This window comes from Dioscorea cayenensis, chromosome 17 (genome assembly GCF_009730915.1).
Source record: "Dioscorea cayenensis subsp. rotundata cultivar TDr96_F1 chromosome 17, TDr96_F1_v2_PseudoChromosome.rev07_lg8_w22 25.fasta, whole genome shotgun sequence".
NCBI lineage: Eukaryota > Viridiplantae > Streptophyta > Magnoliopsida > Dioscoreales > Dioscoreaceae > Dioscorea > Dioscorea cayenensis.
This window is the reverse complement of record NC_052487.1, coordinates 21,327,702-21,354,157: the sequence shown is the minus strand read 5'-3', so window position 1 is coordinate 21,354,157 and position 26,456 is coordinate 21,327,702. Positions and strand designations below refer to the sequence as shown.

At 33.4% G+C, this 26,456-nt stretch overlaps 3 protein-coding genes across 6 annotated transcripts; all 3 read left to right on the top strand.

The window, feature by feature from the left end:
• The first annotated feature begins 946 nt into the window (after nucleotides 1-946).
• Nucleotides 947-4,971, top strand: LOC120280224 (U1 small nuclear ribonucleoprotein 70 kDa). 4 transcript variants are annotated; one of them, XR_005542272.1, is made up of 10 exons: nucleotides 947-1,156; nucleotides 1,222-1,320; nucleotides 1,397-1,740; nucleotides 2,295-2,364; nucleotides 2,483-2,536; nucleotides 3,082-3,150; nucleotides 3,312-3,377; nucleotides 3,474-3,542; nucleotides 3,755-3,847; nucleotides 4,671-4,771. XR_005542272.1 is itself a non-coding variant. In XM_039287000.1 (9 exons), the coding sequence occupies exons 1-9, from the start codon at nucleotides 1,046-1,048 to the stop codon at nucleotides 4,758-4,760; spliced, it is 972 nt and encodes a 323-aa protein (XP_039142934.1). In that variant the 5' UTR covers nucleotides 949-1,045; the 3' UTR covers nucleotides 4,761-4,971. The 4 variants fall into 4 exon arrangements, 1 of the variants encoding a protein (XP_039142934.1); XR_005542273.1 differs by having other exon boundaries at nucleotides 3,755-3,868; nucleotides 4,671-4,763; XR_005542274.1 differs by lacking the exon at nucleotides 3,755-3,847 and having other exon boundaries at nucleotides 3,298-3,377; nucleotides 4,671-4,741.
• Nucleotides 4,972-8,427: 3,456 nt separating this feature from the next.
• Nucleotides 8,428-10,430, top strand: LOC120280220 (transcription factor NIGTH1-like). Its single transcript, XM_039286995.1, has 4 exons — nucleotides 8,428-8,814; nucleotides 8,915-9,559; nucleotides 9,656-9,732; nucleotides 9,816-10,430. The coding sequence occupies exons 1-4, from the start codon at nucleotides 8,661-8,663 to the stop codon at nucleotides 10,344-10,346; spliced, it is 1,407 nt and encodes a 468-aa protein (XP_039142929.1). The 5' UTR covers nucleotides 8,428-8,660; the 3' UTR covers nucleotides 10,347-10,430.
• A 4,524-nt stretch (nucleotides 10,431-14,954) lies between these two features.
• Nucleotides 14,955-21,305, top strand: LOC120280227 (ABC transporter G family member 39-like). Its single transcript, XM_039287003.1, is given in 27 exon segments — nucleotides 14,955-15,530; nucleotides 15,628-15,748; nucleotides 15,838-15,926; nucleotides 16,017-16,101; nucleotides 16,211-16,370; nucleotides 16,457-16,533; nucleotides 16,608-16,658; nucleotides 16,761-16,851; nucleotides 16,928-17,229; nucleotides 17,321-17,710; nucleotides 17,712-17,920; nucleotides 17,993-18,101; nucleotides 18,103-18,154; nucleotides 18,233-18,336; nucleotides 18,413-18,563; nucleotides 18,644-18,748; nucleotides 18,807-18,913; nucleotides 18,995-19,186; nucleotides 19,188-19,331; nucleotides 19,408-19,698; nucleotides 19,772-19,855; nucleotides 19,921-20,054; nucleotides 20,130-20,357; nucleotides 20,437-20,608; nucleotides 20,686-20,913; nucleotides 20,915-20,941; nucleotides 21,048-21,305. Coding segments are annotated over 27 exon segments (4,365 nt in total). The 5' UTR covers nucleotides 14,955-15,126.
• Nucleotides 21,306-26,456: the final 5,151 nt, after the last annotated feature.

Below are 26,456 nucleotides of genomic sequence, written 5' to 3'. Positions count from 1 at the left end.
ATCCGATCCGTTTCCCACTTGGGAGTTGGGTCCGTTATCGCTTTCTTAGCATTGGAAACTAATTTTTACATTTTTTTTAAATAAAAATAAATCAAAATAAATTTTTGGCATGTTCTATAATAATAAAAATAAATCAAAATGAACACAATAAAATCAAGTTTTTCAAAAAAAAAAGATGACAATTTGATGTTTGACTAAATGAATCATAATCCAGTGATTTTGAGTTTTATTACGGCTCTAGGATCTCCTGTAAACCCCCATGATGTGGTAAAGGGAGGATATTAGGGGAAACAGTGAGTGGAGATTCCCCTGCAGAGAGTCGGATGAGGGGAGACCCTCACGTCCGGTTCGGAGGGCGGGGATATCCTGATCCTACTATCATTATGCCTTTGTAATCTTACTTGGTTCAACTCCATTTGTGACATTTTCTCGTATGTGGGACTCTTTATCTTCTTGGGTAAAACGAAAGTGATATATTCAAAAAATTTTGAGTTCAAAACTTGTTAGAAACAATAATAGTAATAAATCGTCGGTTGTGAATGCAAGCTCGCAACCCAATTCTCTCATCCCCGGTTGAGGTGCGGGGGTTAAAAGATTAATTCTCAGTTTGTACATAAGTCTCTAATATATAAAGCGCTTATCATTTTTGTAAAAAAAATAAAATAAAATAATCTTTTGACAAATTAGTACACTAGTACACAAGCTAATGAATTATAATATATACCGCGCTTATCATTTTTGAAAAAAAATAATAATAATATTAATCTTTGACAAATTAGTGCACTAGTATTCAAGCTAATGAATTACATATATTTTTCAGGGGTGTGTATAGAAAAGAGAAGTTGTAAAAGGATATAAGTATGTAATTTCATATTTTCTAGGGGTATAGATGCAAAAAAAAAATCCCTTAAATTTCTCTGTTGGGCCTTAACCTACACTCATCGGCCCTTCGCGCCAAATCAGCCCACAAAACTCATCTTCATCATCACTCGAAGCTCCAAAACCCTCGAGAGCTCGAGCGAGTTCGAGAGAGATCGAGAGAGAGATGACGATCGACGACGAGAACTCGATATACGTCGGAGGTATCCCCTACGAATGCACCGACGATGATCTTCGTGCGGCCTTCGACATCTATGGCGCCATCGTCGCCGTCAAGGTACCCTCCATTTTTCTCTCCATTCGATTCCATTCTTGTCTTTAATCCATTGTTTCTCTCTGTAGATCATCAACGATCGTGATGTTGGGGGCAAGTGCTATGGGTTCGTCACCTTCACAAACCCTAGGTCCGCTGTCGACGCCATCAACGATATGGATGGCCGGGTACTCTTGCTTGCTCTTGCTTTGTCATTTGATCTTGTTTTTCTTGGGGTTTTGATGTTATTTGACTGTTTCTTAGGCAATCGGGGGGAGAACGGTGAGGGTGAACGAGGTGCGGACGAGAGGCGCCGGGAGGCCTGGATTCCATCGTGATAGGTTCCGGCGGGAGGGCGAGTGGGTCAGGGATCGAGGTAGGGAGCATAATCGGTATCGTGATAGGAATGCGGAAAGATCTAGGGATCGGGATAGAGAGTTTGTACGCGGGGGTAGAGAGCATCCTCTTGATCGGGTTCGGGAGAGGGATGAACACCGGGAACGTGATTGGGATGTGGATTGGGATCGGGATAGAGAGGCGGACAGAGGTAAAGATCGTGATGTAAGTAGGGACGGGAATGGGGAACCACAGCCTAAGAATCGCTTCAAGTAAGCTGTTACTTTTTTGTCTTCAATTCTATGAATTTGTCATTGTATGTCTTCTGGGATATGCATTTGGTGATGAGTGAATGAATGAGTTGAACATATGAGAGAATGTGCAATATATTTTAAGCAATTATCATCTTTGAGCATTTACATAGATTTTGTATTCAAGTACACTATGTTTGAATGGAATTTGGTGGAGGTTTTGAGCTTCATAGGCAATATCACTGTTCTTTAAGTTTATTATGGTAATAAATTCCACTTTATGTCATTGCATTTGATGAATCCACCTAGGTGTAGAACTTTCTCATTTTAGAAGTTCTGGTAAAGGATTTGACAGTCCAGTTTGTATTTATCAATGATGCCTGTTTAAACTAATTTCAAAGGTTTGAAAATTTAATAATTGTTTAATCTCGAAATTGATCAGCTTACAAGCAAAGCTGAGATACAATGTATAATATAGGTGTAATTTAGCAGGTCTTAAGATATCTCAAAACCATTTTAAGTGCCGAAACCTTTCTGTGGTGAGTATTTGTTTAAATTTTTTTCCTTTATTTCAGTGCTTCTCATGTTGATGGTCATCGAAGCAGAGAAACATCATCAAATTCCAGTGATGAATATGATGACCAGGTAAATGTGTAAATATCTTTATATTGGTACTGGCAGATGGTACTATCAACTTATTGATTATTTGGTTGGTATTGGCCATTGTTGTTCATGTGTGTGTGTGTGTGTGTATGTTCATTAGCTCAAAGAGCAATTGGAGATGTCAAGATGCAAGCAGGAAGAACTTCAAAAGGAGGTAAGCATTTTTTTAAAGTTTTACTAAATGCTTTCTTAGCATCATTTTGCATGGCCATGTTTTGATGATTGTTAGTCCATGGTTGATCTTTTAGGTTATGTATTCCCATCCTCATTAGCTGGGGTGATATGTTGCAGAACCATTTATGAAAATTCAACTATTATTTCTATTTGAATTTATTTGTTTGCTGTAAGATGGCACCTTTTCCTTTGTATCTGAAAACATATGAGGTTAAAGCAACAAGACTGAGATTTGTTTGACGCTTCAGTCGTAGTGTTTTTTTGTCTTGCTTGGATACTAGACATATAAGGATTTTAACATCATCACTACACTGGACTTGGATATAAATGGAGAGGAATGGCCTGGATGTAGGTAAATTTGAAAGCCACGTGTCTAGTCCTCATTCCTGGATTCTTATAGGAAACCAACTATCCTGTTGTCACCCTTTGAATAAAGCACATTAGTCACAAGCAAGTCTGTAGATTGTTTTCTTGGAAAATTTATGTTTATGCTTCTTGAAGGAGGATTTGACTCTTATTTATCAGCTCACTTTGATTGAAGAGAAAGTTGAAGAGAAAGAAAAGCTTGTTTCAGATTTGCAGAAGAGGAGTGAGGTAACTATGTTCTGCTTTGTAAATGGGAATTATCTCCTGTCATTTTCTTCTATGTCTCATCATCTGTAATACATCATATGTTATGCTGTCTTCCTAACTTCTGAACTCAAAAGTTGCAAACTTCGATTGATGCTGTCACTAATGTAGATTTACATATTCAGAAGTTGGAGGGTGCATTGGCCAGCGTGAAAAAACTCTCATCTCAGCGCCAGTCATTGCTAACCAATGTAATTCATATTACCATGTGTGCATCCTTTTTCTGGGAGTTCATCATTAAGGGGAAATTAATACATAGATCATTTCTTTTTTTCTCAATTCTGCAGTTTGTGAGATGCTATATGCAGTCCAAGGAATTCAAGGAGAGGCTGAAAGGCTGTGAAGAGGAACTCCAAGTTGGTGACTCCAACTTTTCCTTAATAGTAACTTTTATGTTTTGCCTATGTGGTTGTTTAATTGTGTGAATAAAGCTAGTGTAATCATTTAAAATGGTTGCTGCATGATCATGTTGAAAGTTTCATTAACACAATTGCTGCCATTATGATATTCGAAAAATATAGCCAGCCATTGTGCGCATTAATTAGGCTGAATTTGTGTTCATGGTCAGGCTCATAGGTGTGACTTGATTAACTGATACTAAGTGATACCTATCCAGGTGTGGCATACTCTCTGACAGGAACCTGATCCTGATCCATACTTGGTAATTTCACATAAATTTATAGTAAGTGGGTCTTTTATGGATTAGTTTTTCCTTGCAAACACAGGCAACACTTTAATAAGTGGGAAGGCTTGGGGCCAGTCTTGTCACCTGAATATATATATAGATGAAAGTCTGCTTCATAAAACATGATTACATTATTGCTCTTTTGTAAATGTAGAATGACCATCGCCTGGGATGCTCCTATGTCATATTCTCTGTATAACGTAGGATGCATTTTTTAAAAACATATGGGTTTTTAATCGATCATATGAGAAATGAGGAATGGTGGTTGAACATTAGCAGTCTTTAAAATTACTGCTTCAGTTTATTAAAAGCTATTCTGTACTTTTCTATCTCTTGTTTTAGTATCTGTTGTGCTTATTGAATCATACTATGAGAACCCTTTCATTTTCTGACCAAAAGGAATCAGAAAACTGTTAAGCTGTGTATTAATCAAAGTAACTTTTTTATCATCCTACATTAGATGATGTGTTAGAACTTAGAAATAATACACAATAAAGGGCACCCTGGTTGTACACCATCAGAAGATAAACAAAGTGAACATCCACACTACTATATTTTATGATTAGAAGAACATTGTATGTTGTGTGACAGAATATATTCAAGTCATGACTGATAATATTTGAGGGGTTTTATTTTAGATCAAAGTGAATGGCTGGGACCAAACAAATAACAACAATGATTACATTTCTACTGACTGTACTCATTAAGTGAAAGTGTATTATTATCAGTCCTCTAACCTGTTTTTTTATTTATTTGTTTATTTATTTATTTATTTACATTCTTCCACATCTCCTTACAGTCACTGTTTGATACGGCGATGGCTGAAGTCAATGGGGTTGAAAGCTTTGGTGGTAGAGATGATTCATCATATCCGAATGGGAAACTATGAAAAGTTGGGCCAAGTTGGGAAGGTCCTTATTGAAGGATCACATTGCCCCTAAATGCTGGCAATGGATAGCCAGGTTGTATTATTTATGTCAAAAAGTCACCAGCTGCAATATTGTTCATTTCTAATTCGGTGACATTTATTAGAAGGAAAAAAAAAACCACCATGTTTCCATCTTCCAGTTATGTGAGCTAATTACCTAATTCTGATTTTATTGTATGTTTATGCTCATGGACATCAACTTTTTTGAAAATCTCTGCATATCCTTGTCATTGATCCTGTTTATCTTTTGTAACTTGTTCCTTGTTTGAAGATAATGTTTGAAGTAGGTTGAAGAAGACAATGTGGCCACCAAACTATTTGTCCTGGGTTATTTTTAATGATGGTAAGTAGGTATATTATGCTCAATTAGTGTGTTTATTTTCACTCTATTTCTTTTTTCTTTTTTTGGGGAAATGAAGTACATACTCTTTTTTGAAACAGGAATTCTCAACAAAGTGGCAAAGTGATAAAATCTTCACATGGTTCTCAGCTTCTTCGTCAGAGCATCTGGCATTCACAAAGGTTCCCTAGTTGCCAGCCTGCAGACATGCTATCTTGATGATAATCTCCTAATAAAGTGATTCTCTTTTATCCTCTCCTCCTCTAAATATCACATATACATGTGACAATTGCCTAACATCCATACTGTAATTGCCTTTTGTTAGCTTAACCAATCAGGTCACTTAGAAACAGTGGATGCCTCTCCATTGATTCGATTACCATTTGATGGAGATCTCCTTCAAATCCCAAACCATTCTTCTTGTCCGTTCATGAGAGAATGGATATCCTAGCCCTTATTAGAATGTCTTATATATCTAGAAAATTTTAAAAGCAATCACTATCAAGAATATAGCATATGTTTGATTTTTAGATTATGTTCTAGTCCTTTAGGAATTTTGTAAAATTCTCCTCAGGATTGCCATTACCCAAGCAACTATTACTGGATTCTTTGTGGTAGTGCCTTGGATTTTATTCAAATGTTGAAAAGAAGGGAGCTTGTGAGTCTGTCTTGTCATCAGATAGAGTTGCAAGTTAAAGCTTGACAAGTTTCAATCAAATCATTAGGGAATCTTAGTCTTTGAAAATGTTTGCTTAGTGGGAAATTTTTATTTTCTGACATTCATTTTCTAGCTTCATCCTGATTATTATTATTATTATTATTAAAATCTCATATTTGAATTGAGCTCTGAATTTTTAAATAATTTTTTTTTTTTTTGCCTAACGATCTATATGATATATTGATATTATCAAAAACCCACAAAATTACTCATATATTCCTCTATTAAACAAAGTTAATAACTCTGGTTTGGTCATTAAGATATATTTATAGCTGTTTTTGATAATTCTATATAAAAATATTAATTGTGTACACTATACAGTAGACGAATAATTAAATGTACTTTCAAACATATAGGTACAAAAACCCATATATATATATATATATATATATATATAGATAATTTACAAAGCGAAGTGAATCAAAACCCCGGGGGCCGGGGCCCTCCACTTTTGCTCGCATTCCACGGTTTCCACCAAGTAGCAAAATTGATTCCCCACAATTAGCCATGACCACTCTTTTTGGCAGCTCAAGTATCTTTTCTGTAATTCCATAGTTTTACAGGGTTACAATAAGAAAAATAGACCATATATATAAAAAAGTATAAACTAACTAATAATAAAAAATAAATATATAAATAAAATAAAAGTAAGAGAATATTTGTCCACCTTGGCGCCAGACAAAGAGGATATTCAAACTAAAGAACTAGAAGAATAGTGTGGCCCCGGGTGGAGGATAAATGTGCCACGTGTGAAAAGCCGAATCACGTGAATAAATAAATAAATAAATAAAGAGGGAATCGGCGGGAAAGGCAGGGAATGGAGTCTTGCACCCGAAGACTCACCATCCGAAAGTGACCATCCTCTCATCATTAACCCTCCGAATACGATGCACTTCCCGCCACTTGTCAACTTGCCACTGGCCAATGGTCCCCCTTCCCTTCCCTTCTCGGATTCAACTCACTCCTCCTTAAACCCGAAACCCGTTATCAAAACATATTCTCTTATTCACATATCTAATCTTTTTTTTTTCCTTTCTTAAAAATATAGGTGGAAGTACTGTATTCATCCATCGTTCATTAGAACCCTTGTAAGAGGAGTCATATTCTTCATCCTTTTAAAGTTGCAAGGTAGGGGGGTTTATCATTGTTGAGTTATGATCCACGAATATTATATTGGTTGCATGTGCCAGACCCTAATTGCTCTGAGTGTTAGCTCACTCTACATGGTAAATCCTTAGGAAGTCGTAGCTATATGTTTTTTTGACACTCTATTGTACACTGGTGCTTGTCGCCATTCATCAAAAAAATATATATAAATATATAAAAGAAAACATCAACTTCAGACATTCATAGAACGTCCGCAGTTGAGCACAGTGCCAATTAAGATGCTATAGTGTGACATAATTAGAGATTAGTTTGGGTTCATTAGTTTAGATTTTGTTTTTAAATTAGTTGTTGTAGGTGCTGTAGAAATGGGGTTTGACGGTTTAGATTTTTTCAATTATTGTGCACAAATTGATCGAACGGTTTAGATTAAAATATAATAAATCCCACTTTTCTCGTTGCTACTATTTATAAACACATTAATATTATTTATTAAACAGTGATGAACTGTCGGATTTTAAATCGGCAAATGATTTCATCATATATATACTATTTATTAAATCGTGCTGAACCGCTGATTTAAAATCTAAAATCTACAAATGTAGGCAAATGATTCATCATATATATATAGATTTATTTTTTAGAAGATTAGTTAGGTATGACTTGAAAAGCATCAACGTGAGTACAAAGATTCATTGGGCATGATTAATCTATTTCTACTTTAGTTTTGCATGTACTAGTACATTAAAATCAACATTTTTATAAATTTTTTATTATCCCAAAAATTCTTAGTGATGATGGGTTTTAAGAGAGACATAAGAGGAATCTAGTTACCTTCCTGGTCACTTCCCAAAAAGTTAAAAACTGAGAAGTAGTAGCAGTGAAGAAGATTCCCATATTCTTTAGACCTTGTTTTGCTCTCCCTTTAAACCTTTTTTTCTCTCTTCACACCCATTAACATGTTCTTTGCTTATAGGCCCTCCCCACACTTATGCATGATAAATATTCTTTTCATGCTTTGAGACTACTGCACCAGATATCCTTCTTGCCTTGAGCTTCCTTGTGAATTCATTCAAGTGTCAACTTTATAAAACAATTAAAAGGTCCTCTCTCTTTTCTTTTCAAATGCCTTGTGTTTTTGTGTGAGTATCTTGTGCATATCTTGCATGCAATATTTGTGGTATATGCTTCTCTCTTCCCCTTTTCCATCCATCCATTCATTCATTCATTCAATTCAATTCATCACTTGAGGATTTTGTTTATTTTCTCTCTAGCTCTATTTTGTTTATTCATATTAACATTATATTTGTATATTCATATTATATAAGAATCTTGGAAAACTTTATATATATATATATATATATTGAATTAGTGGAAAGATAAGAGAGAAAAAAACAAGAGCATAAGCACATGACTACAAGCTTCTCTCTCTTTTCTCTTTCTCACTTCTTTCTTTGCCTTTGTTCTTTGCGAAGTTACCATCCCTTTGCTTTATCATCTCATGCTTTTCCTTTTCCTATTCTCAAACCACCACTTTATTCTCCCCCCTAGAACTCAACCAAAAAAGCAAGAAGGTGATCCCCCATTGATCCTCCTTGTATTCTCTCTTCTTTAATTCTCTCATCTCATAAAGACCCCTTATACCCCCTCCATTCTTTGTTCTTCAATTCATCTTAATTAATTTCATTTCATCATCTTCATGGCTTCACCTCAATCAGAGCTTACTCTTGACTTCAAGCCCACCGATAAAACTCTCCGTCTCGAAGAATTCCTCGCCCGTCTCGAAGAAGAAAGGTTGAAGATAGAAGCCTTCAAACGTGAGCTTCCTCTTTGCATGAAGCTCCTCACTAATGGTACGTATACCTATTTCAATATATATATATATATATAATTCAAGAACATCTATTAATTTACATATTTATTTATTATCATGCATGCATGGTTAAATATTAGCAATGGAGACATACAAGCAACAACTAGAAACATACCAAACAATCAATATTAATGGTGCAAAGCCAGTACTCGAAGAATACATTCCTCTGAAAAGCATACCAATCCATGAAGATCAAGAAAAGCCTATATCCACCATATCATCAGAGAAAGCAACTTGGATGGTTTCCGCCCAACTTTGGAGCCCTGCCGGCGATGAAACAAAGAAACAAGAAGCACCCGAGACACCGAAAAACTCCATCAACCCAATCACTGAAGTAGTCAGTACTAACCTTGCATTGGATAATACAAAACAAAGGCATGGTGTAGCTGGTGCATTCATTCCTTTCACCAAAGATAATAACCTCAAAGTCTCTAGTAGTTGTATAAGTACTACTAGTGCTACTACTGTTACTACTTGTAGTAGTTCACCATCATATGTTCTTCCAGACCTTGCTCTTGCTTCTCATAATAAAGAGATTGAAAACAAGAACTTATCTGATCAAGTTGAGTGTAGTGGATCAAAGAGTAGTAGTACTCCACCCACAAATGGTCAAAACTCAGCAGCAACAGCTGGTTCACAAACTCATAGAAAAGCAAGGAGATGTTGGTCACCTGATTTACATCGTCGCTTTGTTAATGCTCTTCAAATTCTTGGTGGTTCTCAAGGTCCTCATCTTTTATTTATTTATTTATATATAGTTTTGTATCTTTTATTTATGTTTGTTTATTTAATTAATTGAATTTATTTGGAAATTAAAACAGTCGCAACTCCGAAGCAAATCAGGGAGCTCATGAAGGTTGATGGGCTGACCAATGATGAGGTCAAAAGTCATCTTCAGGTGTGTTTTTGAGTTTAAAAGAAGAGTGATGGCGTTGACTGGGAGTTTGACTAAGCGTTGACTCATGAGTTTTTGGTTTGCAGAAATATAGGTTGCATACGAGAAGGCCGATGGTGGCGGCTCAGCCGGCGGCGGCTGCACCGCCGCAGCTCGTGGTTCTAGGTGGTATATGGGTCCCACCAGAGTATGCCACGTCAGCTGCTGCTGGTCCAGCTGGCATTTATGGAGCCCACCCTGTTCCAACCCACTACTGTGCTCAGCCAGTTGCCCAGGAGTTCTACTCGCCGGCGACTGCGGCTGCTGTGGCGGCGGCGCAGCACCACCACCACCACCACCACCAACACCATCATGTAAAACCATTTCCACTGAGGAATAACGTTGGCTCTTCATATAAAGGAAGGGTGGTTGAGTCGCCGGAGTCTGACATGAGAAGCGCCGGAGAGAGGTCGGAGAGCACTGGGGAAGGGGAGGAGGAGGAGGTAGAGAGGCAGGAGAGAGAGGATGAAGATGAAGAAGGAGATGCTGACGTGGAAGTCCATGAAAAGTCAGTAGCTGAGAATGCATTGGTTCTAGTGAACCGTGGATTGCAGGAAACTAGTGGGCTCAAGCTCTAGGGTTTAGGGTTTTTCTTTTTTTTCTTTTGAGGTTTTAGGGTTTTTAGCTGTGCATGCATGGTACTATGTTTGTGGGAGAGAGAAGGTTTTGAAACTAGATAAATAAAATAAAATAGAATTTGGATTTATATGGAATAAGTAGTTTTGTTTCCTTGTGGCATTGTTTTGGTCCATCTTGCATGCGTGCTTTTGTCTTCTTGTTTAGATATTAGTTTTTCAAAAATAAAAATTAATCAGTGATGGATCTTATTGATTTAATAATATATATATATATATATATATGTAATAAACACCATATCTAAGGAGAAAAAAAACCATAAGATGTGTTTAGGTAGAGTCTCTAGAATACATACACATAAATCAAATTTGTAATTTTTTTATAATGAAATGTGAGTATATCAGGGTTGTGCGCAAGGGTTGAGTTATTATCTCAATACAACTATTATACCCATATTTTGAAATGAGCTGAGGTTGGAATTCATTTTTTCTATAAAGATACGAACACTTTACACAGATCTAGTACTAATAGACCAAAAAATTATTGGTAAATTTGTAAAGAAAATTAACTTTTAAGATTTTTTTTAGTTAGAAATTATGTATTCTCTAATCCTTGGGGTTTTGATGCTTTCTATATATATATATATATAAAAGCAATTATTAAAAGTCAAGATCTAAAAGAAACATATAATTCCTACGTTTTCAAACATGCATCTAATTAAATGATTAAACCTTAACTCTGTTGTTCTAACCCTAAACGTCCCTGAACTAACACTCCATTAAAGATAATGAAAGTGATTAATCCCCCACACACACACACACACATTATTATTTTTAATGGATGACAATGAATATTAAAAATGATGAATTAGATTATGTTAAAGTAACACACACATATATATACAGGCTACTTTTTCAGATTTTCTACTCTTTTTAAGTTGAAAATATTAATATTATCAAAAATTACAATTAAAAAAAGGCTGCTCGCATTTTCATGTCATATTTACCTTTTTCTTATTGTCCTGGCTTTTCACACTTCTCAAATAGTAGTGTTTCTTTGATTGAGTTATTTCTTTTCCATCCTTCTTTCATCCATTCTTATGTGGTCAGAAACATTCATCACTTTATTTGTAAAGTTCTAATAATAATAATAATATTATTATTATTATTATTGAATAGATTGGAATCATAAATGCCAGCTCCTGCCAAAAGATCTCTTCACCATTAAATATGTGAACCAAATAGAACACAAACTTCAACGTTTCATTTAATGCAATGAAAGTATATGTGTAGTACTACTGCTATATATAATAATGTAATAGTAAGTATATACTATTATATATCATTATTATCATTAATCAGGATAATTAATTATCTAGGTAGCATTTATTTTTAACTTTTTTAACTGTTGTGATCTTTTGAGCATTAATAACATTTACTATTTATTATGTACAGGGTGTACATAGATATTGTCCATGGTTTGTCCTGAAGTCTTGGATTCTCTTCAGAGGCCTTTCTCATTAATCTAAATATAGCAAATAACGGCAGGTAACTTCAGCTCTTCCGAGCTTGGAGTTGTTAAAAAAAAAAACTTAAATCATTGTCAATGATTTTTATCCATTAACGGATAATTGTATACTACGACGAAAATATATTTGAATTTTAACTCACAAAAATTAAGTTACAGATATTGTAAAGTTTACACACGCACTGCACTCCTCACATGTGGTAGCCCATGACACTTAACTTGTTGGTAAAAATAAATTTAAAATCATTAAAATATTTTTTTTATTTCATTAATAGCATGGAATTATATTAAAAAAATTAAAAAAACTAAATGAAAGAGTTAGAAACAAAAGAGCTTTATGATCAAAATCAAAATGTACATGGAGATTTTAAAAATAATTCATATATATATAAATATATATATATTGGCCGAGTGGGCAAACTACTTTAGAGGCGTACATTAGTGACGAATTAATAACTTAACTCACTTATATTCTCATCTCATGTGAATTAAAATTTAAATTCGTTTATTTAGTAAAAATATAAATACTCTGCATAAGATACCTATTAGTAATATATTAAAAGATCATTGGCACTATATATACACACACGTGCACATTATATATGTTTTATTTGTAAAATCATTAATATCAAATTTTTCTAAAAAAATTTCATTCGTATTCTGTTTGTATCATAGGTTGATGGTCAATGAATGGATGCACAAATTTTTGGAAAAATTTGTCATATACCATACATCAACTATAAATAATTCAAATAATATAGTTTTAAATTATCTAAATAAAAAATTTTAAGTTAGAATTTTTATGTATATTAAGAAAAAAAACACTTGTTAGAGGGCTGTTTATATTCTTTTATCGGATTTTCAATTTTCCGTAGTGATTAATTTAGAGCTGATATTTCTTAAAAAATTTATGCATGAAAGATCGATCGAAATATCTATAAATAAATAAATATATATATATAGGGGTAAATATCATCTGGGACGTTCGTAGAACGTCCACAGGTGAGCACAGTAACTTTAATTGCGCTACAGTGAGACAAAATTTTGGTTTAGGGATGGGTTGATTAGTTTAATTTGGGTTTAGTTTTGATTTAAATTAAAATACTATGCATCCCATTTTTTACTGTGCTTAAATAGTGCACAGAGGACGGTTGAGATTGTTTCAATTACTGTGCTGAGATTGATTATGTGGTTTAGATTAAATACTGTGCATCCTACTTTTTACAGTGCTTATAAATAGTGCACAGAAATACTGTTAACTTAATAGTGCTGAACCGTTCGATTAAAATCGAACGGTTGATACGAACGTTCGCAGATGATGCAACCCTCATATATATATATATATATATATATATTCTCTCTCATACTTTGACACCATAAATTTAAGATAAAGACAAGATATGAAATATAAAGACAATAATGAAGAACAAGAAAAATAAAAAAAATAAAAATTATTATGAGGCTAATAATGTGGAGAAAAAGACAAGGGATGAAATTAAGAAGGCCATCAATCAAATGGGAACTTGGGTGATTTTGAATGAAGTCAGATTGAGGAGCAAAACAAAGCAAGCAAAGGTGGTCCACAAAATGATCATAATTGAGAGAGCATGCTGGTCCAGTCAAGTACTCAGTACTAGTCCTGGTTCTGGTCTGGTTCAATCAAGTTTAACTCCCTGAAAACAAAATCCATTTTATTTATTTCTCGACGATCACGTTTCAGACTATACGGATCATGATAATTCATTTGGGTTTGACCATCATGCCTGCTTTGCTAATCTCGAGGCAAAATACCATAATAATTAATCATCATATTATCAAAAATATATTTTTTTGAAATTGAATTAATTATTGTTAATTAAATTTCTAAAAAATATTAAAGTTTATAAATATATACTATTTACCTAGAAAAATAAATTTTAAATTTTAAAACATTTAATTTTTTTTATCAATATTTAGCTACTACTCAATATTTCATGCTTTTAAGGCCTTATTTGGATTGATTTATTAAAAAAGTGTTTTTTTATAGTTTAGTAGAAGTGCTTCTGAAAAAAAGTGATTCTCCAGAGTAAGTTAAGCACTTTTTATATTTTTTGTTTGGATTAGTTTTTATGTAGAAGCAGAAGCTGTAAAAATAAGCTAAAAAACAACTTTTTTCATAAGCTGGTCATGACTAGCTTTTAAAAAAACTGTTTTTCGATTTTACGTTTTGTTTTTTTCGGAAAAAGCAATACAAACAACATTTTTGGAACTCAAAAGTGCTTAACTTTTAAAAAAACACTTCTGGGTTTTTCAAAAACCAATCCAAAGAAAGCCTAAATATACACTAAAATATATAAATAAATAAATAATTATATTCTATTGCCATCGGGTATTATGCCTAAAGTGATCAATGTTTAAATATTAGTTCATACAGGATGAGAACATAAATGTGTTGATGTATTAATTCCACATTTATGCATACTGTGATGTAATTTGTTCATTTTTCATATAAAAAAAAATCCACCAATAGATATCTATCGATCATTGATCATTGACAAATAAAAATAAAAAAAGTTATTATTAATGATAAAAAAAAAGTTTAAGCCATTAAAGAAGTAATTAACTAATTATTTCAACAATATATATATAGAGAGAGAGAGAGAGGTTGCACCATCCGTATCAACCGTTCGATTTTAATCCAACGGTTCAGCACTATTATGTCAACAGTATCTTTCTGTATTATTCATAAACACAGTAAAAAATGGGATGCACAGTATTTTAATCTAAACCATTCAATCAATCTCAGCACAATAACTGAAACAATCTCAACCATCCAACCCCATAATACCAGACCGACAGGAACCCAAACTCAAAAACTAAACCCAAATTTCATCTCACTGTAGCACAATTAAGATTACTGTACTCACCTGCGAACATTCTACGAACGTCCGCAGATGATGTTTACCCATATATATATATTAATATTAAGAGCAGTCATGAATGCAGTACTACTACCTCTGCGTCTTCTTCACTCCTATTTAACCCAACCACCTCTTCAACTCCATCTGCATGTCACTCACTCTCTTCTCACCAAACATCTCCTGCAAACCATGAGGAACCTCTAGTCACTCATTACCACCCTCTTCTCCATTTCCTTTATCCTCTCTCTCTCTCTCTCTCTCTTTCTGTTTCTCTGTTTATCTGCATTTTGTCAGTGCATTTGCTCCATTCTTAATCATCATCATCATCAGCATCATCAAGACTAAGTGTACAGTAATGGAGATGAATAACAGCAGCCAAAATGCAAGCAGTTTACAAAGGAGTGGATCAGGATGGAGGAGCAAAAGCATCAAGGACCCAACAAACAGGACCCACATTGTGGCCAGTCTCAGTAGAAGTGGTTCTGCATGGAGAAGCTGTAGCACTAAAGATGTCTTCTCACGTTCAGTTCATTATCAACAAGAAGAAGATGATGATGAACTAGCTCTCACTTGGGCTGCTCTTGATAAACTCCCTACTTATGACCGTGTCCGGACCGGAATTCTCACCGGTGTCAACTCCCCGGTCACCGTCGAAAATCTCGGTCATCAAGATAGGAAGAACTTGATGGATAGACTTCTTAGAGTTGCTCAGGATGATAATGAGCAATTCTTGTTGAAGCTCAAGGACCGTTTGGATTGGTAACTCATTCAGTTTTTAGTTATTATTATATATATATATAGGTTTAGAACTTAAATCTTTTAGTTTGTGTTGATGTTTTGATGTTTATTTTCTTAGTGTTGGCATTGAGAATCCAACCATTGAAGTCAGGTTTGAGAATTTGGATGTGAGATCAGAGGTTTATGTTGGTGATAGAGGTGTTCCTACAGTGTTTAACTTCTTCAGAAATAAGTTAGAGGTTTGTTAGTTTACCAGTTTATGTTTTTTTCTTTTCATTAACTTTTGTATATGATCATTGAGTGATTGAATTTTGGTAAATATGTGAAGGAATTGCTGCATTTTTTGCATGTTTTGCCAAGCGGAAAAAGACCGATAACGATCCTTAATGATATCAGTGGAATTATTAAACCAAGAAGGTGAGATGCAGTAATGAGTTATATATATATATATATATATATATATCAATGAAGGATTGATTTCTGAAACTGGTTTTATTTTTGTTTCAGAATGACATTGCTTTTAGGACCTCCTGGTTCTGGTAAAACCACATTGTTATTGGCATTAGCAGGGAAACTTGATTCCAATTTGAAGGTATATATGAATGAATGATGAAGGTTTTTTTTTTATATAGATTGTACAAAAAAAGAAAAAGAAAAAATAGATAAAAGGTGTTTAAATCTGAAAATGAATTAAATGACAGGTATCTGGAAAAATAAGTTACAATGGACATGGAATGGATGAGTTTGTACCACAGAGAACCTCTGCTTATATCAGCCAACATGATGTGCACATTGGAGAAATGACAGTCAGAGAAACACTGGCATTTTCGGCGAAATGTCAAGGCGTCGGAACTCGATATGGTTTGTTCTATTAATGTTTTTAGTTTCTGATCATTGCTAGTTATGAAGCTAATATTGAGAGTTTTTCTGCTGTGTTGTTGATTCAGAAATGTTGACAGAATTATCAAGAAGAGAGAAAGCAGCAAATATTAAGCCAGACCCGGATATGGATATGTTTATGAAGGTTGATAATCAGTAACAACTAAATAACTGAGTTTATTCACATGAATATCATTCATTCATTCATTTCATTTGCAGGCTACATCACTAGAAGGGCAGGAAAGTGTAGTCACTGAATATATCTTGAAGGTATATATATGTATATACTTACTATGTTTAAGAGATATATATATATATATATATAATGACATGATATGATTGTGTTTGTGTTCTTCTACTTAAAATCTTCAGATACTTGGATTGGATATCTGTGCCGATACGATGATTGGGGATGCAATGCTTAGAGGAATCTCCGGAGGACAAAAGAAGCGAGTCACAACAGGTTGAATAATGGAAAAAAAAATTGTATCGAAAATATAATTTAAATTTCGATCATACTAAACATATGCGATCGACAGGTGAAATGCTTGTCGGGCCAGCAAAAGCATTGTTCATGGATGAAATTTCAACTGGACTAGATAGCTCCACAACATTTCAGATTGTGAATTCTCTTAGACAATCTATTCATATACTTGAAGGCACAGCACTCATTGCTCTTCTCCAACCAGCTCCTGAAACTTTCAATCTCTTCGATGATATTATCCTCCTCTCTGAAGGGATCATCGTCTATCAAGGTCCTCGCGAGCAAGCGATAGCCTTTTTCGAGTATATGGGCTTCAAATGCCCTGACAGAAAAGGCATTGCTGATTTCTTGCAAGAAGTCAGTAACACAACTTCATTATTATTTGATTCAGAGCTTGAACAAAAATTCATAATTTAAACTCTTTAAACTCTGGTTCAATCAATGACAGGTTATATCAAGAAAAGATCAACAACAGTATTGGTTTCGTGAAAAAGAACCGTATCGATTCATTTCAGCAAAGCAATTTCGAGACGCATTTTATAAGTACTACATCGGTCGAGCACTGAAAGACGAACTTCAGACTACGTTTGACCGGAGCAAGAATCATCCTGCTGCATTAGCAACTTCAACATACGGTGTCAGAAAGATTAAACTGCTGAAAGCTTGCTTTGAGAGAGAGTTTTTACTGATGAAGAGGAATGCATTTGTCTACATTTACAAACTTTTTCAGCTAGTATTAATGGCATCCATTGCAATGACGGTGTTCTTGAGAACTAACATGCATCATGATTCAGTTGAAGATGGAGTAATCTTCATGGGAGCATTATTCATGGGACTTTCTGATTCATCTTTTCAATGGATTTTCAGAACTAGCAATGAGCATTGCAAAGCTTCCTGTTTTCTATAAACAGAGAGATCTTCTCTTTTATCCTGCATGGGCTTATGCATTGCCAACATGGATACTAAAAATTCCAATCTCATTTCTTGAAAGTGCTATCTATGTTTCAATGACTTACTATGCCATCGGTTTCGATTCATGCTCACCAAGGTGAATCCAGTATATACTCACTTTATTTTAATCATTTCATTCGATTTAACCGGGAAAATTTTACTGACACAGGATGATCAAGCAATTTCTGCTGTTTACATTAGTAAGTCAAATGGCTTCCGGGCTTTTTCGTGTCGTGGCCGCCTGTGGCAGAGATATGGTCCTCGCAAACACATTCGGCTGCTTTTCTTCAACTAATAGTTATAGTGCTCGGTGGCTTTGTCATGTCACGCCGTAATTGTTACTGAAACTCACTATTTCTGCAGACGACATTGACATTGTATTTACTTAAATTTTTTTCTTTTCCTGCAGATAACATCAAGAAATGGTGGATTTGGGGGTACTGGTCATCACCATTAATGTATGCTCAAAATGCAATTGCTGTCAATGAGTTTCTAGGAAAGAGTTGGAAACAGGTATGAATGAATCTTTTAACTCTGAATTTTATCATGAATGTGCTATTCAAAGATTAAACAATACTCATTGACATAGGACAATGATACAAAATCACTCGGAGTTCAAGTCTTGGAGTCTCGGGGATTATTTCCGCATGCCAAGTGGTTTTGGATCGGTGTCGGCGCATTGCTCGCATACATTATGATTTTCAATGTCATCTTTACCGCTGCACTTACTTATCTCAAACGTGAGTACATGAATAAATTGCTAATTAGACATTACACTTGAGTGAAAAACTAAAAGAGTTTGAGTTGAATATGTTTGTAGCACTTGGAAATGGCAAAAGAGTGGTATCAGAAGACAACTGCATTAATCTAGATGATAATATGCAACAATCTTCGAAAGGAAGTGTATTGGTTCATCCGTCGAAAGGTAATAAAATTTATTGCCTTTGACTCGATAAACTTTATACATAATATTGTGATTACAGGAGGATGTACTGGTGATGGCGATACGAGAAAGAAGAGTGTGGTACTTCCCTTCACTCCATTCTCAATAGCCTTCAGTGATATCAAGTACTCTGTCGACATGCCCCCGGTGAGATCAGGATTAAAGCATATATTGTTATGCATCAAATCTTCAGTGAATTTATCATCTTTTTTATTCGAATTCAAATAGGAAATGAAAGCACAAGGTGTGAAAGAAAACCGGTTGGTGCTTCTCAATGGTGTCAATGGAGCTTTCAGGCCAGGAGTTCTTACTGCATTGATGGGAGTAAGTGGAGCTGGAAAGACAACTCTAATGGATGTCTTGGCAGGAAGAAAAACCAATGGCCTAATCGAAGGCGATATCTTTATATCAGGCTATCCGAAAAAAACAAGAAACATTCGCTCGCATTTCAGGATACTGTGAACAAACAGACATTCACTCACCACACATGACAGTATACGAATCACTCGTTTATTCTGCATGGCTTCGATTGCCTCCCGAAGTGAATTCGGGTCACAAGAAAGGTGTGTAGTTTTATTTATCTTTTTTGTTTATGCAATTCAATTGTGTATTGTTTAACTGAAAGTGATGCATTGGTTTAGATGTTCATTGAGGAAGTTATGGAAGTGGTTGAATTGACTCAATTGAAGAAAGTATTGGTTGGTTTGCCTGGTTTGAGTGGACTTTCAACTGAGCAGAGAAAGAGATTGACAATTGCTGTTGAACTTGTGGCTAATCCTTCCATTATATTCATGGATGAACCGACATCGGGTTTAGATGCTCGAGCAGCAGCCATTGTTATGAGGACGGTGCGAAACACAGTGAACACAGGAAGAACAGTTGTGTGCACAATTCATCAGCCAAGCATCGATATATTTGAATCATTCGATGAAGTAAGTACTTGACTGAAACTATTGTTTGATTATCATGTTCTATGTTTAACACTCTTCTTGACTGAATTTGCAGTTATTTCTTATGAAACGTGGCGGCGAAGAGATTTATGCCGGTCCATTAGGACACAATTCATGTGAATTAATCAAGTACTTCGAGGTAATACGAAAAATCTTGTAACTATGATTAATTCAGATAAAAAATCTAACTCATGATTTTGGTAGGGAGTAAAAGGAGTTGATAAGATAAAAGATGGTTGTAATCCTGCAACATGGATGCTCGAAGTCACCACACTGGCACAAGAAGATAAACTAGGCGTAAATTTCTCGGAGATATACAAGAATTCCGAACTCTTTCGGTATGTAAACTGTTAACTAGTTTTACTCAAATAACTTGTTGAATAATGCCATGTTGTTTATCATCATTACGGCAGGCGAACCAAAGCTCTAATTAGTGAACTTAGTGAACCTCCACCGGCATCGAAAGATATTTACTTCTCGACGAAATACTCTCAACCTTTCCACATCCAGTTCATTGCTTGTTTCTGGAAACAATTCAAATCATACTGGCGAAATCCATCGTATAGCGCCATTCGAGTTTTCTTCACTGCAGTTATAGGCCTCATGTTCGGAACAATCTTCTACAAACTAGGCTCCAAAAGGCAATTCAATTTCAATTACTAACTCAAGTTGTTTACCATCTCAAATCTCAAATCTAAAATTCAACTTTAATTTCTGCAGAAAAACACAACAGGATTTATTCAATGCAATGGGCTCAATGTATTCAGCTGTTTTGTTCATTGGAATCCAAAACTCTCAAATGGTACAACCAATTGTCGACATTGAAAGAACAGTGTTTTACAGAGAGAAAGCTGCAGGAATGTACTCAGCTCTTCCTTTTGCATTTGCTCAGGTAATCAATCAATCCAATCCAACCCAATTCAATTCAATTCAATTCAATATTTGATTAATCTTTCATGACAAATTCAGGTTGCAATTGAGATACCATACACAATGTTCCAAACTCTATTGTATGGCATTCTAGTTTACAGCTTAATAAATCTAGAATGGACATTGGTGAAGTTCATGTGGTATTTGTTCTTCATGTTCTTCACATTTTTGTACTTCACATACTACGGTATGATGGCGGTATCGATGACACCGAATTCAGATATCGCCGCAATTCTCTCCTCAGCATTCTATGCCATATGGAATCTCTTTCACAGGATTTATAATTCCTCATCCGGTAAATGATTAATTAGCAATGCTATTAATTAATTATAAGAAAAAAAAAGAAATAGAATTAGGATTGCATTTAACATTGTAATTGTTTTTGTGATTGATTGTTACAGAGATTGCCAGTTTGGTGGAAATGGTACTATTGGGCATCACCAGTTTCATGGACTTTGTATGGACTATTTGGTTCACAATTTGGAGATAGAAAGGATGAAATGGAGAGTGGTGAAAGAGTGGAGGACTTTTTGAGAAGATACTTTGGATATAAACATGAGTTCTTGCCATTTGTTGCTGTTGCTGTCATTGGATTTGCTCTTTTCTTTGCATTTCTCTTTGCTTTTGCAATCAAAATGTTCAATTTTCAAAGGAGATGATTTTATGTAAATTTCCCCCCCCAAAAAAAAATAATAATAATAATAAATTATCACTTTTGTTTTGTAATTTTCTTGTCCATCTCACTGCCTCATCATCATCATTATTATTAGTCAAGGACTCAAGGGAATCATCTCATTGTATTCACATGTTATATATATATATATATATTAAAATGATTAAACTATAATTTAATTAAAAAAGAAAATTAGAATTTTTTCTAATTGATACAAGATAAAACTTTTAAGCCTAAAAAGCCATAACAGAGATGCCTTAAGACTTGGCAGCGGTAAGTGAAAAGCATTACAAAAATTTAATAACAGTTTGCCCTTCATGTTTTTATAATTGATTTTTGACAAAAACAAATATTTATTTATTTATTTATGAATAAAAGTGGTAAATATTATTCAAAGGAATTGTCAAATGCACAAATAATATGCTAAGATTTAACAAATTTTTAAAATTTTACTATGTAAAAGGAACTAATACGTGAGGTAATGACGATTTGCTATAAAGATTTAGTTAATAGTATTTTTTACAATATTTTCTATATAGAACGGTTATCATTAGACCATGTACCATCTAGTGGTATTATAAAATTTGAAAAAATATATATTCATCATTTAACTTTTTGAATAATAGACGAATGTCACTTTTTATGAATAAAAAACAAGATCTAAACAAGATCTTGAACCCGGATGTACAAGAGTATACGCATAGAAAGAATAATATGGAATCCCGGATGAACAGCATGTATGAACAAGCACGTTTAAAACAAGACTGCGTATGGGAGAGATTTGAACCCATGACCTCCCTTTTACACTTTGATGTCATACCATTATTTAACTTCTTTTCTAACTATCGTATTTACATTTGTCTTATTGTTTGTGGCCACGTGTTTTATACCGATTTTCATATATTTTTATAATTTATTAACAAAAATACATATTTATCAGATTTATTTTTTCTTTATGTGGGTCAAAAGTCAAAATAAATACAACATTATAATTCTAATTCTAATTTTATGATATGGATATATATATATATATATATAAAGAAAACTGGTCTTCTACGATGAAGAACAAGACTTGTTGAACAATGTTGACTTTGTCCTATAGACTAGACTGTTAGATAGTGACGACCTGCCTCGTGATTAGCATTCAATTTTTTTTTTAAAAAAAAATTTTAAATGTCAAGAAATACGTCGTTCAAACTCACAACTCACAAGGCATGCATGCTATTCAATTCTATCGACTTTGGACCGTGATTATAAATCCAGTGGTACAATATAGAGTACAATGACCCTTCAACAATAGGTTTGACAAAAATTCACCTAAAAAATTCAGGCAACGATTTTTTTTTTATATAAAAAATGTATTTGTAGATATCAAGTACCCGGTCTTCTTTCACCAACGCAATACAATCATCAATAGTTATTAAACTCGGACCGGCCCGGCGGTCAGACCGGTTGATCTGGTGACCCATTGCTTAAACCGGTCTGGGTATCTAATTAGACATTTTATGCAATCAACCTGCTTTGACAAGGTTTGACCCGCTTCAACTTGGAGATCCCGGTCGGGTTTCTATAACCCGGCTGTGTTAATAATTTTTTTTAAATAACATTTTCATCTTTTGATTTTTTTTTTCCTTATAAGTTGAAGGGTATATATGTAATTTTGTTAAGTTTGTGTTTTTTTCGCTTTTCTACTACTTCCAAATAATGGATTAACAATTATTTTTTTGATTTTTTCCATCAAATTATTTATTTGATAACTAATAATTTCATGATTATTATTATATATTATTAAATAATTAAAAATAATTTATAATTTTAAAAATAATATTTTAAAATATTTTTATTAACCAGTATTGATCCCGAATGACCCTACGATTGAACCAATTAACCTGAGACCCAAAGCCTCAATCGGATCAATGACTATGCAATCATCTATTAAAGTTCTACGAATATATGATATGCACACTCCAACTTAGAATTGATTGTGGAGCATTCAAAGTGTCTGATAAGAAGTCACTGATGGATGTTGACCAGAGATTGCGTTCTTTTCTTGGAAATACACGTGTCATCTCATGATTGGCTTGTAGATGTAGCGTTTTCCAATTTTCATGGAGTTTTGACTTCCAGCTGTTACTGTCTCTATCACTCTTGTCCAATTGTAGAGCAGGATAAGCTTGACGTGTTCCTGAGGGCACACCAGAACTTTGATGAAATTCAAAGTCAACAATGGATTAGTTAATGTTAAATAAAAAGATTAATTAATATTCGGATGAATTAATTTTTCACATGGTCTTAATTCTAGAAGGCCGGGTCTTTTGGGTTGATGATGAATTAGAAAATGATTGGATTAAACTAACTTTGATTAAATAATTAGCTCATCAACTTTGGCTAAATTTGTGGAATTGGTAATATGAGTAAACTTAAAAGTTAAGAATTTTATTTGACTGTCTCATAACCTGAATTTTCTAATTTGGACCAACCAAATAAAGTTATTATATAATTAGTTTGTTAACTTAGTAATGGGTATTAAAACAATGGTGGATATGATTGTGTCATTTCTTCTAGATGTCTTTATATATATATATATATATATGAGAAAAAAGGTTTATGCGGACATACGTAGACGTCGGCAAGTGGTAACACAGTATGTTCTGTTTTTATTTTTCATACGATATATATTAATAGGAATAGGTTTAACGAATGTGATTTATTTGGTACTGTATAAAAAATTGATTGAACGATTAAGATTAAAATACTGTGCACTATTTATAAGTACAGTAATCAAAAGCACTGTACATCTTAATTTTTTTTTGCTATGCACTATTTATAAACATAGTAATTGCTATGCATTCATAATCAACAAACCGTTAGATCTCAATCCAACGGTCCAAATCAACGTCCATAGATTAATGACCCAACGGTCCAAATCAACGTCCATAGATTAATGACCCACAGAACATTTGCCCTCTCTATATATTTGATATAATTTTTTATTTATTTATTTGTTTAATTATTTGGGAGACTTCAAATAGAAAATTTAGTTTTAAAATTATTTATGATTCATGGAATATTAGCAGAATAAAATTTAGGGATGAGAATTAAAAAATATAAACATATACCATTTTAAAAATACAATGATCACATTGAATAATATGAGAAGACATAGACAAAAAAACATATTGTTGACTGTGAAATTATAGGAAAAGCTCAACTTGTTTTTATTTGTTTATTTATTTAATGTTGCAATTTGAGATAATTATTTATTCCTGATTTGGAGAAGAAAACAAAAACTTCAGTTTATCCTATGAATAAAATAATTATGTTTGCCTTTACACCATGCAAGATATTATTTTGATGTGGTTGCATATTTTGAACAGCTTTTAGTTATGTAGACCAAATAAATAATGCAGGACAAAGAGACAAAAAAGCAAATAAACTTAACAAATTAAATAAAGATGATTAGCTTAATGATGAATCATTCGCTTAAGCCCAATTAATTATAAAAGGTAAGTTATAGCAGCTCCCTCTAACCTTTCCATTTCCTTGACAAAGTCTTTCACATTTATCAAATTGCCTAAACATTCATTATTGTTAAAAATTTTACTTTTAATCTAAGTTAAATTAAGTGTACAAAATTATCATTACTTTACTCACTCACATAAAACCGATGTCAATGTTTGACCCAACACAAAAATAAATCTTGACGTGTTTGTGTTTGACACAAAGCATTTAGGCCTTGTTTGAGTTGCCTTCTCAAAAAAATATTTTTTTTAAATTTAGTAGAAGTGTTTATGAAAAAAATGTTTTTCCAGAGTGAGTTAAACACTTTTTTATATTTTGTGTTTGTATTAGCTTTTCTGTAAAAGCAAAAGCTGTAAAAATAACCTAAAAAATAGTTTTTTTTTCAAAAGCTGCTCATGACTAGCTTATGAAAAAAGTTGTTTTTCAGTTTTCTTTACAGCTTCTGTTTTTGCAGAAAAGCCAATACAAACAATTTTTTTTTGAATCCAGAAATGCTTAACTTATAAAAAAACACTTCTGGGTTTTCTAAAGCTCATCCAAACAAGCCTTTAAGCATATCTCTTTTTTATCTGTCTTGACACGTTTTATCATAGATGAGAAGGCACACTCACATCTAGTGTTGCCCCAACTTCAATTGTCAACAATATCAGGGGTATTTTAAGTATTCTATTAAAACATTATAAATATGAATATCGGATAAAAATAAAGATAAAAATAAAAAATAAATGTAAAAGTCAGAAACAATGAGAATATACCCTAAGTGTTTTTAATAATTTTTATAATTATATATTTGCAAGTAATTCTAAAAACAAGCATATGAAAAAGCAACAAATCAAAGCACATGAATTGACAAACATATACTAAAATGATACCATTTCACAACATAAAAATTCCACTTCCATTGAATAATTGGACTCTAAAGTAATATTCTAACCCACTTCATCAAGCATGGAATTTTCAAAACACATGAAACTAATGACTCTTATTGATTTAATCGGCACAAGAAGTTGTGTGGAAAATGTAACCCATAAATTTAATAAAGTAAAGATGGAGGAGTCCACCTTGCATTGCTTTCATTAATGTAATCAATTTATTGCATGATGATTTCAAAACAATACAAATTTCAGGGTGTCATAATCTTCAATATATAGGACATGCTTTTCCACGTTTAGTTGTTAATTTGTTTACACGTAAGACATGTTCAATTAATTTATTAAATATTCAATATTAAATATTTTAATATCATATGATGAACATGTAGAAGAATACTAAGGTATATATATATATATATATATATTCCAAATATAATTCACATGGACTCCTTCAAAGCTGGAAGGGATAGAAAGTATGGACATTGAATTTGGCCTACATATCATGTTAACTTCTTGATTTTATCACCTGAATTTGTTTTTTTTTTTTTGGAACTATTAATAATATGCTAATCCATCTATTATTAAAAAATAAAATTGATCACTTATTTCTGCTTTGAATTTATGTAGCTTTGGAGGGTTTTGTTTTAACAATCAAGCTAGAGGTTTCTATACCATAAAGTATTAATTTTCTGAGTTTCATCAACAATACTAATTCTAATTTGAACTAATAATTTTGAACTCGG